Source organism: Sander vitreus, chromosome 18 (genome assembly GCF_031162955.1).
Source record: "Sander vitreus isolate 19-12246 chromosome 18, sanVit1, whole genome shotgun sequence".
NCBI lineage: Eukaryota > Metazoa > Chordata > Actinopteri > Perciformes > Percidae > Sander > Sander vitreus.
The window spans coordinates 4636936-4650460 of record NC_135872.1 but is presented as its reverse complement, the minus strand read 5'-3'; the positions used below and the strand labels follow the sequence as shown (position 1 = coordinate 4650460).

At 39.6% G+C, this 13525-nt stretch overlaps 1 protein-coding gene across 1 annotated transcript; it reads right to left on the bottom strand.

Annotated features, from left to right (window-relative positions):
- LOC144533370 (uncharacterized) lies at positions 1-5716 on the bottom strand. The gene is made up of 8 exons (XM_078274685.1): positions 5621-5716; positions 3674-4000; positions 3242-3547; positions 3017-3079; positions 2606-2695; positions 1895-1923; positions 1481-1549; positions 1-1342 (listed from the first exon to the last, which is right to left on the bottom strand). Exons 1-8 carry the CDS (start codon positions 5679-5681, stop codon positions 1208-1210), a joined length of 1080 nt encoding a protein of 359 aa, XP_078130811.1. The 5' UTR covers positions 5682-5716; the 3' UTR covers positions 1-1207.
- Between the last annotated feature and the right edge of the window lie 7809 nt (positions 5717-13525).

Here is a 13525-nt window from a genome sequence, read left to right as displayed (position 1 = left end):
TTATTTTATATTTAATTTCTGTGTTATGCCAAACATCTGGTCCATGCCACATAGGTTTACAAGACACTGCTTTAATACAACACAGCCTACATCTTTATACTTTTACAAAAGGAACAGCAAAAAACAAGCAAAAATGACCACATTAAAAAGTACTTCTATATTCTTATTTATCTTTAAAAACATATTCTAAACAACCCATTTCATGTGTTACTATAAGTGCCACGGCGCATCATACCAACTGCTATGGTTATTATTAATCATATTTCTGTCTATCTGTATCAGTGTCTCTGTGTCCCAACCGGCAGCGGCAGATGGCCGCCCACCAAGAGCCAGGGTTTGACCGAGGTTTCCGCCTGTAAAAAGGAAGTTTTTCCTCGCCACTGTCGCACTAAGTGTTTGCTCTTTGGGGGAATTGTTAGGTCTTTGTAAATCATAGAATGTGGTATAGACCTACTCTATCTGTAAAGTGTCCTGAGATAACTCCTGTTGTAATTTGACACTATAAATAAAATTGAATTGCATTGAATATGAACTGTACACTGACAAAAACAGTACATTCCTGCAGATTATGATAACACTGATTAAAAAAAATCTTTATCTCATTTCCCAGGCTCTCTCCAAGTATACTTAAGCGAAAATCCTAATATGCAAATAGCCAACTCAATATTTGTGCATCATCCATATTTACAAAATCAAGTGAACAAAAGAAGAATCATTATCTGTTTGTAACATACTTAACAAAGTTCTGTGCAGTTAAGAGTAAAAAGGGCAATGGAATTTAAAATTAATCTTAATTTTTTTATATCAGTCAATCAGCACATTGAACAAACCTGCTTGTCTTCTTCCAGACTGACAAACTTTCCAGTTCCAACAGTAAATGGTAATACATGGTAAATGGTCATACAGAGTCATACAGAGATCTCAGCTGGGCACATAACCTTTTTAGATAAATGATATACACATAACACAACATAATTCTCAGTAATATACAGTATTTCTGTTATCATCTTAAATGTAAGCTTTTTAGGTTTAGTTAGATACATGATCAGCCCGTTGCTCTTATTGAGAAATGCCTCGGCCATAGTTATAGAACAATGTGCGCACATCTCTTGACCATGAGCTAATCATTTGTTTATCATATCTTTCTTCCATATCAAGTAACCAAATATAACTGTAATGATACGAGCTGTAACTACACTGTGCTGTCTTATTTTTTGGGTTTGTTGGCGATGGCGTAGAGGTTGCTGAGATCAGCAGAGGCTGCAGCAGCAGCAGAGGAAGAAGGAGCTTTCACGGTGCTGTAGGTCACTACATCATCTTCATCATCATCTCCACCCCGAGCCTGGGAAACAAAAGACAACACGTAAATTACACAATATGAAACAACAGAATAATGCAACATTATGATATCCAGCGCCACATAAACACAACACAATGCTCGATAATGACACAGCATCACAGAAACCAATCAGCAGCTGACCTGGGCTCTCCTGTTGGTCTTCTTGGTGTAGCTGATGGAGGCGTAGAAAACATCACCTTCAGGATCAGTCTGCACAGAGGAGACAACATAAAGGCTGCTCAGTAACATGTGGGGACTTCATTGGGTTCTAGTGGTGTCGTCCAGCTGCATCATCAGACTCCTCCACGTCTTCTCTCGCAGAAGGAAGTCAGACTTACAGTGGCTCACAGAGATACATTTTAAAAAGCTGATCTATAAACCAGGGAGTGTAACTTGTGGGTGCAGTGTGTGATCTGGTTTCTGGAGTCACTGCAGTGTTTAAGCTCAGTATCTGAAATTAACAAAGTCTATGAAGGATGTTTGGATTTTGATGACACCGTCAGAGAATAGCTAATTGAATGTACAGACATTTGAATACTGAGTCACAACACTCACCATGTTTTCATCCATCTGTGTTTTCTTCCCTGAAGAGACAAAAGAGAGTCGACTTCAGCTTCCACAATAAAAACATTATGAAAGTTTCCTATGTTAATGTCCTCCCCCAGAAAACGACCATATAGGTCGATGGTGCAAGCAGCTCTTAACGTCCCATATTCACGTTTCTCCTTAGGCGACGACCTCTGGTGGCTGTAGTAATTATCGCGAGAGCAAATAAGGGAAAGTAAATGAGCGAAATATTCCGCATAAGGATGCAGGATGGGGCCAAGTGGTTTGTTATTATATGTAATTAAAAACTGTTTGGAAAAGGCACTTTAAAAAAAAATACCTGGCAGGTGATTGGATGAACCATCTGTCATCTATCACGTCCGCCATTGTTGATTTGAACGAACAGTCCCGGCCATCACACACCTAAACCACGCCCGTAGCTGCCAGTAGCTTCTCACTGGACACTAAATGGTTTGGTCCACTGCTGTTTCCACACTAACCCATGACTTGAAAGCCTAGACTCACATTGTCAGACCTTCCTCCACAGCTCTGCGGAGGAGGGTTTGGCTAGTCCACACAGCATTCCGGGTTGGAAGAAAAATGTTTAAAGCAACCACCATGCGGTAGTTAACAGAATAGTCATATATGTCGTTTTGGGAGTCATTGACAGTCAACGTTATTGTGTGGTTTAGTCATGAAGATGTGTTGCAATATTCTCACCTTTAGCTCTCTTCCATCTGATGACAGCCACAGTGATGATTATGAGAGCTGCAACAGCCACAGACACAGCGATAAGCCACCACTGCCAAACTGGAAAGACAATGAAAACATTAAAAAACATTTTTGGACAGGAAAACAGAGATTCCAGAGGAAGAGGGACAACATCTTTGAGTTACTACTTTGTAGTTTGTTTGAAGGATCATTGATTGCTGTCGTAGTTGTTACTGATTCTGTGCTTTTTTCAAATGTTCTTGTTGTCTCAGTTGTTGCGGTTTTTGCTTTACCTGGACAAATGAATTAACACTGTCCTGTGATAAAATATCTAAATGTCTACTATCGACTGTAACTAAAAGAGGAATAATGATTAGAAACTTCAAAGTCATCAAATAAGCGATTAAGTTTAGTTCTTACCTTTTGATGTGCTCATTGTCCCTGATGTTGGTGATATTGTTGTCGTCGTTGTTGCATCAGCAGCTTAATTAATAGAATAGCAAAATGCAACAAGCTGTACATTTAGAAATAAGCTTAACCATCTGACATCATGATACAATGATGAAATATTAAAACCTCATATCTACACTAATATTTAGTGTAATTATCCACAAAGTGATTTTAAACAGCTCATCATATTCTCACCTGGTTTCTCTCTTGAGGAATGAGGAGGGATGAAGGGAAACAGCTGCACTTCTTCAGTGTAACTATCTCTCACTTCACACTTCAATAAGTTAGACCTTGGTTTGTAAATTAAACCAGGATCCACAGAATGCCCAGGATCCAGCCATTTCACAGTGGTGTAGCAGCCACTCTGTGATGTCGTAATGTTTGGCTGATCTTTAGCCACGTCTTTACCCTCATCCAGCAACTTCACTGTGTGTTTACAATGATGATATGACGACACAGAGCAGTGTAACGTCACTATATCATCGTTCTTCTCTTCAGTCACTGGTGAAGATGGAGATATTGAGAGAGAAAGACAACAAGAGTAAAATTAACTTCATCACTGTAATCATAAATATTTTAATGTGTCAGTATATTGTTCTTGTTAGAAAACATGATGTAAATACTCACTGGTAATAACAAAGAGATAAACCTGAGAGTCTTGACCTTGTTTTTGTCCTGCTTTGTACTGCTGACAGAAGTAACGACCAACATCCTCCTCTGTGATCTTCTTTATAACCAGAGAACAGTTCTCTGTAACACTCAGTCTGTCTGATTTAACTCCGGCTTCTTCTTTAATCTGCCCGAGTTCAAACAGCGTCACTGCGTTTCCTGAACCACTGAAGAGCCAGGTAGTACTGTCACACGTTCTCTGACCGTCTATCACATATTCACAAGGCAAAGTGACATCATGTCCAGCTCTGATAGTGAAGGAGAGGTGATGGTTTTCAGCTGCTGCTGTTAAGAAGATGAGAGAAAATAGATGTATGTTGTGTTCATTGTGTGACGATTATTTCTTTATCCTATATATATATATCAGAGATGGGGACTCGAGTCAGACTTGACTCGGACTCGAGCTTCGAGACTCGTCAACAACCTGTTTTCATGCAATTATTGCTTTTTAAATCAAAATGTATTCATGTATTTCTATTTTCTTTTATTGGCGCATATACGGGGAAACGTATGACGAGCTGCATGTCCCCTGCCCTTTGCCATAATGTGCAACGTAACGCATGCACCTATGTGCGCGCACTCACATATCAAAAAATGGATTGCCGATGGCGACACCAAGTCCTCATGGAGTTGTGCCTTTTCTCATTAGTTTTGCTTTTTAATAACTTGGTAAACAGTGGCAGTAAGCCAACAGCTAAATGCAAAGTGTGTGGCACCAAGATAAATGATGCTGGATCAACAACGTCGAACTTCATCAGGCATCTCAAAACGCACCTAAATAGGTCAGTCACTCACACACTAATGTGAAAGAGACGTTACATTTAGCATATAGCGTCACAGGTAACAAGCTAACCATCGCAAAGTGTTGTGCTAATGCTGGGAACAGGCACATTGTATCTTATAGTTAGTGGTTGCTGAGGCTAAGACATCCATGGCTCACAGGAACAAACGCTGTGTCGGGTGGGCAAACTCGTGATGCGTAATTGATCCCGTGGATGATTTGTTGGCTATTAAGTGAACAAGGTGTACCCGGTCCACCAAACACTGGGCCGTCTTGACTGTCTTAATTCTGCACATAATTCTGTCGCTGTAGTCCTATTTACTATTTCATTATTTCATCCATGCGTGGCGCAGCGGATCCGTGCGCACTGTCACCTGCCGTGGAGACGCTGGCCTCACTAACCTCTCCTCCTCTGAGTCGGGTCTCCCTCGCGATGGACTCAGTTTCACTGAGCCTACTAACACTTAGAAAATAAATGGCAATACATCAGTGAGTTCATACTGCTTATTGTGCGTAATTTGGACTGACACTGAGATGCATGTTGTTCTGCAACTGGTGTGGCGCTGCCACTTTTCGCTTGATTTCCACTTCGACATTAGACATTTTTTTGAGTGAAAGAGACGTTACATTTAGCATATATAAACACAGGTAACAAGCTAACCATCACAAAGTGTTGTGCTAATGCTGGGAACATGCAAATTGTATCTTTATAGTTGTATCCATATGATGTGACAGACTTAGGTTAATATTTCACCAGGTCTGAGGTCTAGAGGGATGTGTTAAGTAGACCCCATAAAGTTATCCCACAACTGATTTTAATATGGTAGCTACAGGACATGCTTTGAATTCATAAGATTTAACAATACAGTGTTAGGGACAGATCAGATGGCTGAGTCACAGAGAGACTTGAGACTTGACTTGGACTTGTGGCAAAAGACTAGAGACTTGACTTGAACTTGACCCTCAAAGACTAGAGACTTGACTTGAACTTGACCCTCAAAGACTTGAGACTTGACTTGGACTTGCAAAAAATGACTTGTGAACATCTCTGATATATATAAATATACATATATATATATATATATATATATATATATATATATATATGATATAAGTCTTCTTACCTGTAAAGTGAAGCAGCGGTATCAGAAATAAAGACATTTTGATCCATTTGAACTCTTCCATCGTGCTTCTCTGTGTCTCTGCTTCTTCTCTCTCTCGTTCTGATGCTCAGAACTGTTTCTAAAATAGTGCTTTAGTCGAGCGAGACGCTGCATCTACTTCCTGATATTAGGATGATGTCACTTCCTCATAATGACTTTTAGGGTTAGACTGTTTGAATCTCTTATAGACACCAAAACAGCCAAAAAGTTTTTTCAATTTTCACTTTTGCATTTTTTAAACGTAGTTTTCTCTCAGAGTAAAGTTAAATGTTTCTGCGTCTATTGATCCAATCTAACGCTGCAACAAACAAACTGTATTAATCTCATGTTGAGTCTGGTGTTCACACTGTGTCCAGTCCCAGGGGGCATTTGTGAAACTGACGTGTTTCACACCTAAAAGGAAAAAAAAGATGACTGAGGAAGTTGAGCGTGTGAAGATTGTTGGTTAAGATAAGTGTTTGCAGTAATGCAGGTTGTTCTCTTCAGATGTTGTTCATTAGAAACCAGACAGGATTCATGGTGATGTTTGACAGCACACATGAACACACAGGTGAAGAGTCAAACTCCTCGCCCAGCAGGATTTCACTCTTGATGTCCGTGGTGCAACATGGTGATACTGTAGCAGCTGAAAGAACACACATAAGATGAGGTTTTACTGTCTGAGACCTGTTGGCTCCTCATTGTATCTTTGCAGTTTGTTTCTGAGAACTGGATAGGATAGGATAAAGATTATTGAATTGTGTTGAAAACCACTTTAACCCCTGAAAGGTTTGGGGTCACTGGAAGAGAATGGCAGTGAATGGGTTTGAGGAAGTGTGAATGTGTCTGGAGGGACAGAGAGGCAGAATGGGACACACTGCAGAGACGACTAGTTGGAGGTTTAAGATATGTGAAGCTAAGCAATGTACTGCTGTGTACGGGAGCAGCAGCTGAACATATTCTAGCCACCTAATTACCTCATACAACTCCATTTGTTATTGTCATGAAATAAAAATGGAAAGTCAAAGAACCAGAGATATTGAAGTTTATTTATCTTCTACATGATACACTGAGGTGAGCAATCTACCCCAGTGTCTCAATCGTGGTAACCCAACAAATGTAAATAAACATGAACACTAAATCAAGACTAAAGCCTAGGTAATGTAAATGCATAACGAAACCACTAACAGAACATCATTTACGCACTTAAACTAGGACAGGAACCGTTAATAACCTAGTCCCATGATCCTTTGCACTGCTGTGCAGAACAGTCAACTCAACAGCATCCTATCGGCCGTTACAATACAATGCAAATTCAACCCACAATGACAAACCAGGGTACAGCTAAATTTGATAAGAACACAATTACCTTGTTAAATGACCTTTAGGAGCAGGATGGCGGAAGATGTGCGATGTGTAGTATGTGAGCCAATAATGCGCCATCAACCTCTGTGCTGGCCTGGCAGAGTCACTCACAATCAGGGCCAAATTTCTCTCGTTTCTCTCTTTCTCTTCTTATTTTTTGTACTTCTTTGTATTAAATCTCTGGTGTAGTATTATATTTTTCCGATTACTCTCTTCATGAAGTGGTGGGGACTTGATGGCACATGATTTTAAAAGAGTTGTGGGCGGACTCAACCTGGCTACTAAAGAAAAAGTAATAAAACACCGTACTATACCGTAAAATTGTACAACAGCTTACTGTTACTATTTTGTTCCTCAAATGCCTTAACGTTTACAGTAATACAAACAGACTAGCACTTGTCTGTCTTGGTTAAATGAAGGTTAGGTAATGAAGACACATTAATTATGTTAATTTAATTAATTAGCTATCTTAGTGTTTCTGTCATTCATATTCAAATACGTTCTTAACTGTAAACTGAAGCACCAGAATCAGAAAAAAAGACGTTTTAATTCATCTGATTTCAGCCATCCTGTCTCTCTGGCTCTCTCTGCTACTTCTTTTTGAAAGTCTCTAAACTAGTTGCTTCTTTTAGGACAATTCCGGCGCAAAACGAACCTAGGGGTTATTAACAGATGTGTACCCACTCTGTCGCTCTCTGGGACATGTTTTCATGCTAATCGAATGAGTTTTTAGCTTAAAAGACGCTAACGTGGACCGCCGATTAGCTTACAACGCTAGTATTCAGGGCACAGGGAACGTAACAACAAATCACTATTTATACTAGGCTCGAAATATCACCAAACTTCAACAGTAGCATAATGAGGGTCCCTAAATGTTAACCGAAGCATTGAGAACTTTGTAAGTGTACAGACAGTTTATTGAAAAGATAGATTATAAAGACACTCGCGTTCATGTTTACACAATGTCCGCAGGTACACCACCAGTTTCCCGAAGTACGAGGCTGTGTTGCGGCATTGACTACCGGTAGCTCTCGCTCTCTCGTAGCCCAGCTCTTGGTTCAATAAACTGTCTGTACACTTACAAAGTTCTCAATGCTAACATTTAGGGACCCTCATTATGCTACCGTTGAAGTTTGATGATATTTCGAGTCTTTTTAGTGGTATGAATAGCGATTTGTTTTTACGTTCCCTTTACTAGCGCTGTAAGCTAATCAGCGGTCCGTGCTAGCGTCTTTCAAGCTAAAAACTCATTCGATTAGCATGAAAACATGTCCCAGAGAACGACAGAGTGGGTACACATCTGTTAATAACCCATAGGTTCGTTTTGCGACGGAATTGTCCTTTAAGGACATATGTACTTCCTTCAATCAGTAAAGTGTCACTTCCTCATCCTCCATCCTCCAGCTCCGCTTCATCCTACTTCCATACCAGAATATAAAGACTAAACTGAACAGAGATAAAGACACATTAAAGCAAAAAATATGACTGGAACCTGTTGAAAAGCAGATAGACAAATGTGAAGGAAACTATAAAAAATATATACTTTAGACAGATACAAGACAGAGGCAATTTAGGATTAGACCCCTCCCCCCACACACACACACACACACACACACACACACACACACACACACACATTCGGTCACTGTTGATGTCTGTGCCAAGATTACATTGAGACACAATCTGGATGTGTTTATTTTAAGATTAGTGCATTCCCAGGCCCTGAATAACTCAAGACCAAGTGCACTATATGGAAAAGGAATTGCCACTGTTTCCATCTTTGCTGAATCTGTTTATGTGTGTTTATCTCATTTAAAAATACAGCATGCACTTGTCAGCCTTAGCGACTTAATAGAAAGGAAAGTCTTACTGGCACAAGTCCACTGCTCAACATCTCCTTCCAGCCTGTTCTCATGAACCATTCGTTCAAAAAGCTACTGTACAGAGAGGGCATTTGCAACTTCTGTTTCATTTTTGAAAAATAAAATAAAAAAACAATCTATATTTAAATTGTATGTATTTTTATTCCACACAAAAGGCCACCTTATAAGATGAGATAAGATAGACTTTATTAATCCCCCACTGGGGTTATTCCCTTGTTACAGCAGCTCAAAAGAAAAAAATCACAAACGCATTAAATAGACATAAGAAAAATATACATAAGAAAAATATACAAAAAGTATTATAAGAAATAGAAAAAAATAGAATAAGAGTTATAATAATAGTAGTAATATGTACACTATAAACACCCTTATTATATACAGACAGGAAAAAAATATATATACACAGATATACAGATGCGTAAGGTGCGGATGAATAGAAATGACATATTGCACAGTAGTAGATGACTATGCATAGTGCAGGATGTTCTCAAGTGATGGTTCATGTTGCAGAATCAGCTAGCAGTGCTACATTATAATGTTGTATTAAAGAGTCTGACTGCTGCTGGAATAAAGTCAGTTATGTCAGTTCTTTTTGTATCTCAGTGCCAGGAATGTACAGAGCCGATCTCCCGGGAGCAGCAGAGCATCACTTAACATTCTCTTGTGTAGAGCCGTGCTGTCCGGCAGCGTAACCTAACAACCACACAGACAACACAAACACATCTGAAGGGGGACACTGATGAATGCACGCGAAGAAAACATTGCTAGGATTTAGGATTTAATCACATTTCCAAAATAAAAGGCACCTGCAACAACGCACCAATGACGGGATTACACATTTAAACTCACAGATGTAAATGTGTGAGACATCTTCACTGATGTCGGCCTTCTGTACAGGAAGTCCTTACACTATGATGATTAATGACATCGGGGTGTCCCTCCTTAAAGTGACTATATGTAACTTTTAAATGTTTCTGAAACTGTGACATTTTTTATCTGATGATCATAAATGACCTGTAACAGCAAACAAGACTAGCTATTTTGATATAGTTTTTATTAATGTCATTCCCCGGGTCTGATTTTTCCAGCGAAGTCACAAAATGATTTACGGCAGGTAGACGGCGCATAAAATAACTTTAGATGTGCGATGTGGTTGTACGTTAGCCTGGATGCCAGCCGAACTTAGCCCCGCCCACAACATTTGAGGTCGGGAAGTTCGGTCTGGACTTGATCCGTTGTGGAGCAACTATGCTCGAACTAGGGCTGTTTGGACCAATCAAATTGTCAGGGCGGGCTTTATATGATGATGGACAGATGATCAACAGTAACGTATTCAACCACGTCATTGATATCTAATCCTAAATGGAGAACTTGTTCATATATGCATCCATTACTATTTCTCTAAAAAATAATGATCATGTTGGTAAGTACTCCGTGTATCCTTAAATTCTTTTTACAACACCAGCAAAGATCGTTTACACTCATCTTCTTCTACTTCTTTCAGCGTGCGTGACTACTATTCGTTGCTCAATTACGTCACATAATCCGTTGCTCTGATTGGTTGGAGGTCTATCCAATTGAGTGCAGAGGCATTTTCTTTCCTGGTTCGGTTGAAACATGCCCCATAATCACAGCCCAGTGGAGCAGAATCAGACTCATATTCTGACTGGAATCTGAGTATGACTAGTTGTAGGCTAGTTGTACGTCAGTAGCCGACATTAAATTAGGTCCCCCTTCCATTTAGCGCGGACGTTTTTACTCCTTTTAGTCCGTCTTTGTGTTGGCAGACTATTTTCTTTTCCTTTGTCCCTGTACTTGTGTAAAGCGTCCTTGGGTTTTATGAAATGGGCTGTATAATAATAATAATAATAATAATAACTTTTATTTATATAGCACCTTTCATGAAACCCAAGGACACTTTACAGAATTACAGTGGCTAAGGGAGGTTGTAGGCTGTGGTAAACAGGTGGTGTTTCAGCAGTTTTTTGAACATGTCCAGGGATGTAGCATTTCGAATATCTTCAGGGAGGGTGTTCCAGAGGGATGGGGCTGCAACACTAAAGGCTCTGTCTCCAAAGGTACAGAGTCTGGTGTGGGGAATGGAGAGCAGGCCAGTGTCTGAGGACCGCAGGTTTCGGGGGTGGGGTGTATGGATGGAGGAGGTCGGAGAGGCACTATGGGGCCAAGGCATGGATTGTAGGTGAGAAGGAGGATTTTATATGTGATGCGGGACTTGATTGCTGCCAGGTCTTGGTGTGGGTGAGGACCCTGGCGGATAGATCGAAGATATTACGTTGGTTGCTACAACAAACTCTTAATGCTTTGGCTCATGACACAGAGACAGTGATACCAGGTTTAGCTCACAAGATATCCAAATTAGGCTAAGATACCATGTGCAACACTTGAAAGGCAACAATGCATCTGTAACATATTCTCTTATTGTAAATGAATGATTTTCTGTCAGAGCAAAACATTCATCGTGACTATATGACCTCTCGGTAATGTTAACTCAGTAATATACAGTGGGTAAAAAGACCTTTACGACAGCAGGTGTGGTAAAAACACTGTCCAAAGGGGCCACTAGAATCAACACAAACTGAAAGTTACATATAGCCACTTTAACCTAATAAATATAGAATTCATTTTTGGGTGCAGATGGTTGACCTGCTAGTGGAACTGAAAGTTAAAGTGGCAACAAAAGCATTAGAAATTCTTCTTTTTGAGACTAAAGGCATTCATACCAATGTCATTGAAATAGTTCTTTCAGGAAGACTTCAATAACGTTTTCACATCTCTCCTAAGTGCTGTTTCTAGGCATTCACTTTTCAGTTAAACCAATCAGATTCAGCCATGTATTTCACAAGCCAATCACAGCATGACATCCCTGTTTTAAATCTGTTCTCTCCTCTGCGGTTGTCAGTTGTCATTTCAGGAATAGAGTGCGAATAGAGGTCTTCTCACCCATGATAGCCTTGGTCTTCGTCCAGCTGACCGCCCCTTTGGCACTTTCGATTTGGTCTCTTGTGCTCCTTCATCAACACCACCAGTGTCTAGACTCCATCGGGGATATGGGTTTCTCTACCCTTTTTTAACATATTCGATACGATGGAGTCTAATCTCCAAAGACTTTGTACATTTCATATTTTGCTTATGTAACTTACAAATAAATCTTTTCATATTTGCAATGAAGTCTCTCCTGATTGAAATAACTATTGATGTTTCTTGCACTTGACCAAAGATGAAAGGGCTGATTGACCTGTCATTTCAAATCACAATTAAAAAAAAAGTATAATAATAACTAATCAAATAACTATGTTTAATGTGAAAGGAGTCAGCTCTTTACGGAGTGTCTTAGCGTCTTGAGCTGGCAGCTGTTTTTAGTGAAAATAAATGATAAAACTCACTGTGACAGCAAACAGACACAGTTAGCAACAGGCGTGGACCAAAACACAACTAAAAGGAAAGTAAATATTTGACTAACCCTAACCCTCCAAAAATGACTGATAATGTTTGAAAATGTAATTAAAGCAAAAGCTCTCATGATGGAAAACGCCTAAATTCTCATACACATTTCATATTATTAAGTAAGCAGCATTTTAATTGTGCCACTACTTTATGTTGTGCATTATAATCTATAACAATGCATTTTATTTGATAAGGTGATCATATGTTTTGCATGAAAGATCTAATAACTACAGCTGTCAGGGAAATGGTGCAGTAAAGAATATTTTCATCTAGCAGAAATATAACGTAGCCAAACAAATACTGTGAGAATAGTTGAGTAAATGTAGTCTTTTTTACAACTCTGATATACGGTGGCCGACAGGGGCAAACGCCCTGCAACTTTAGGAAACGCACTGCAAATACACACAACACAACCAAATACATAAATACGCTGCAAATACACACAACACAACCAAATACATAAACGCGCTGCAAATAAAAAACGATGCAAAAAGAAAAGCACACAAACCCCGAAAACAAATGCAACAAAATAAATGCTGCATCCAGATTACACAACGGAAGTTGTCCAGGCTTCTAAAGGGAGCGCTAAATGGAACAGCTTGATTTTCAAGGGATGGGGGGGAGAGAGAGAGAGAGAGAGAGAGAGAGAGAGAGAGAGAGCGACTACATAGACTGTAAATATTAAGTCTATGTTTGAGATATGTTTTCTCTCGTTTGGTGGGTGTGTCTCGGCTCAGGTCACAGGTGATACTCAATCAGCAGAGACGTCTGTAAACTCGTGGTAATAAAACATATAAAACTGCATCAGCATTTAACGTTGATGTTTGTTTAAGCCATATTACATGAGATGATTTAATTTTGAGGTCCAAAAGGCGCATTACTGAAGTGTAGGCCTACTCAAGTGTAATATTGTGATTATACAACAACGGTTACCAACAAAAACTTCTGTTGTGTAATCTGGATGCAGCGTTTATTTTGTTGCATTTGTTTTCTGGGTTTGTGTGCTTTTCTTTTTGCATCGTTTCAGATTTGCAGGGCGTTTATGTATTTGGTTGTGTTGTGTGTATTTGCAGCGCTATTGCTGAACGCTGCGCATGTGTTGTCAAATTAATGAAGTTGTTTTCTTAATAAGCGTGTGTTTTCTTAAGTTGCAGGGCGTTTGCCCCTGTCGGCC

Coding starts and splice junctions, on each gene's coding strand:
- LOC144533370 (XM_078274685.1), bottom strand. CDS start 5,681: ATGGAAGAGTTCAAATGGATCAAAATGTCTTTATTTCTGATACCGCTG. Junction 4,001..5,620: donor ACCGCTGCTTCACTTTACAG/GTAAGAAGACTT, acceptor TCTTCTTAACAG/CAGCAGCTGAAAACCATCAC. Junction 1,924..2,605: donor CAGATGGAAGAGAGCTAAAG/GTGAGAATATTG, acceptor TTGTCTCTTCAG/GGAAGAAAACACAGATGGAT.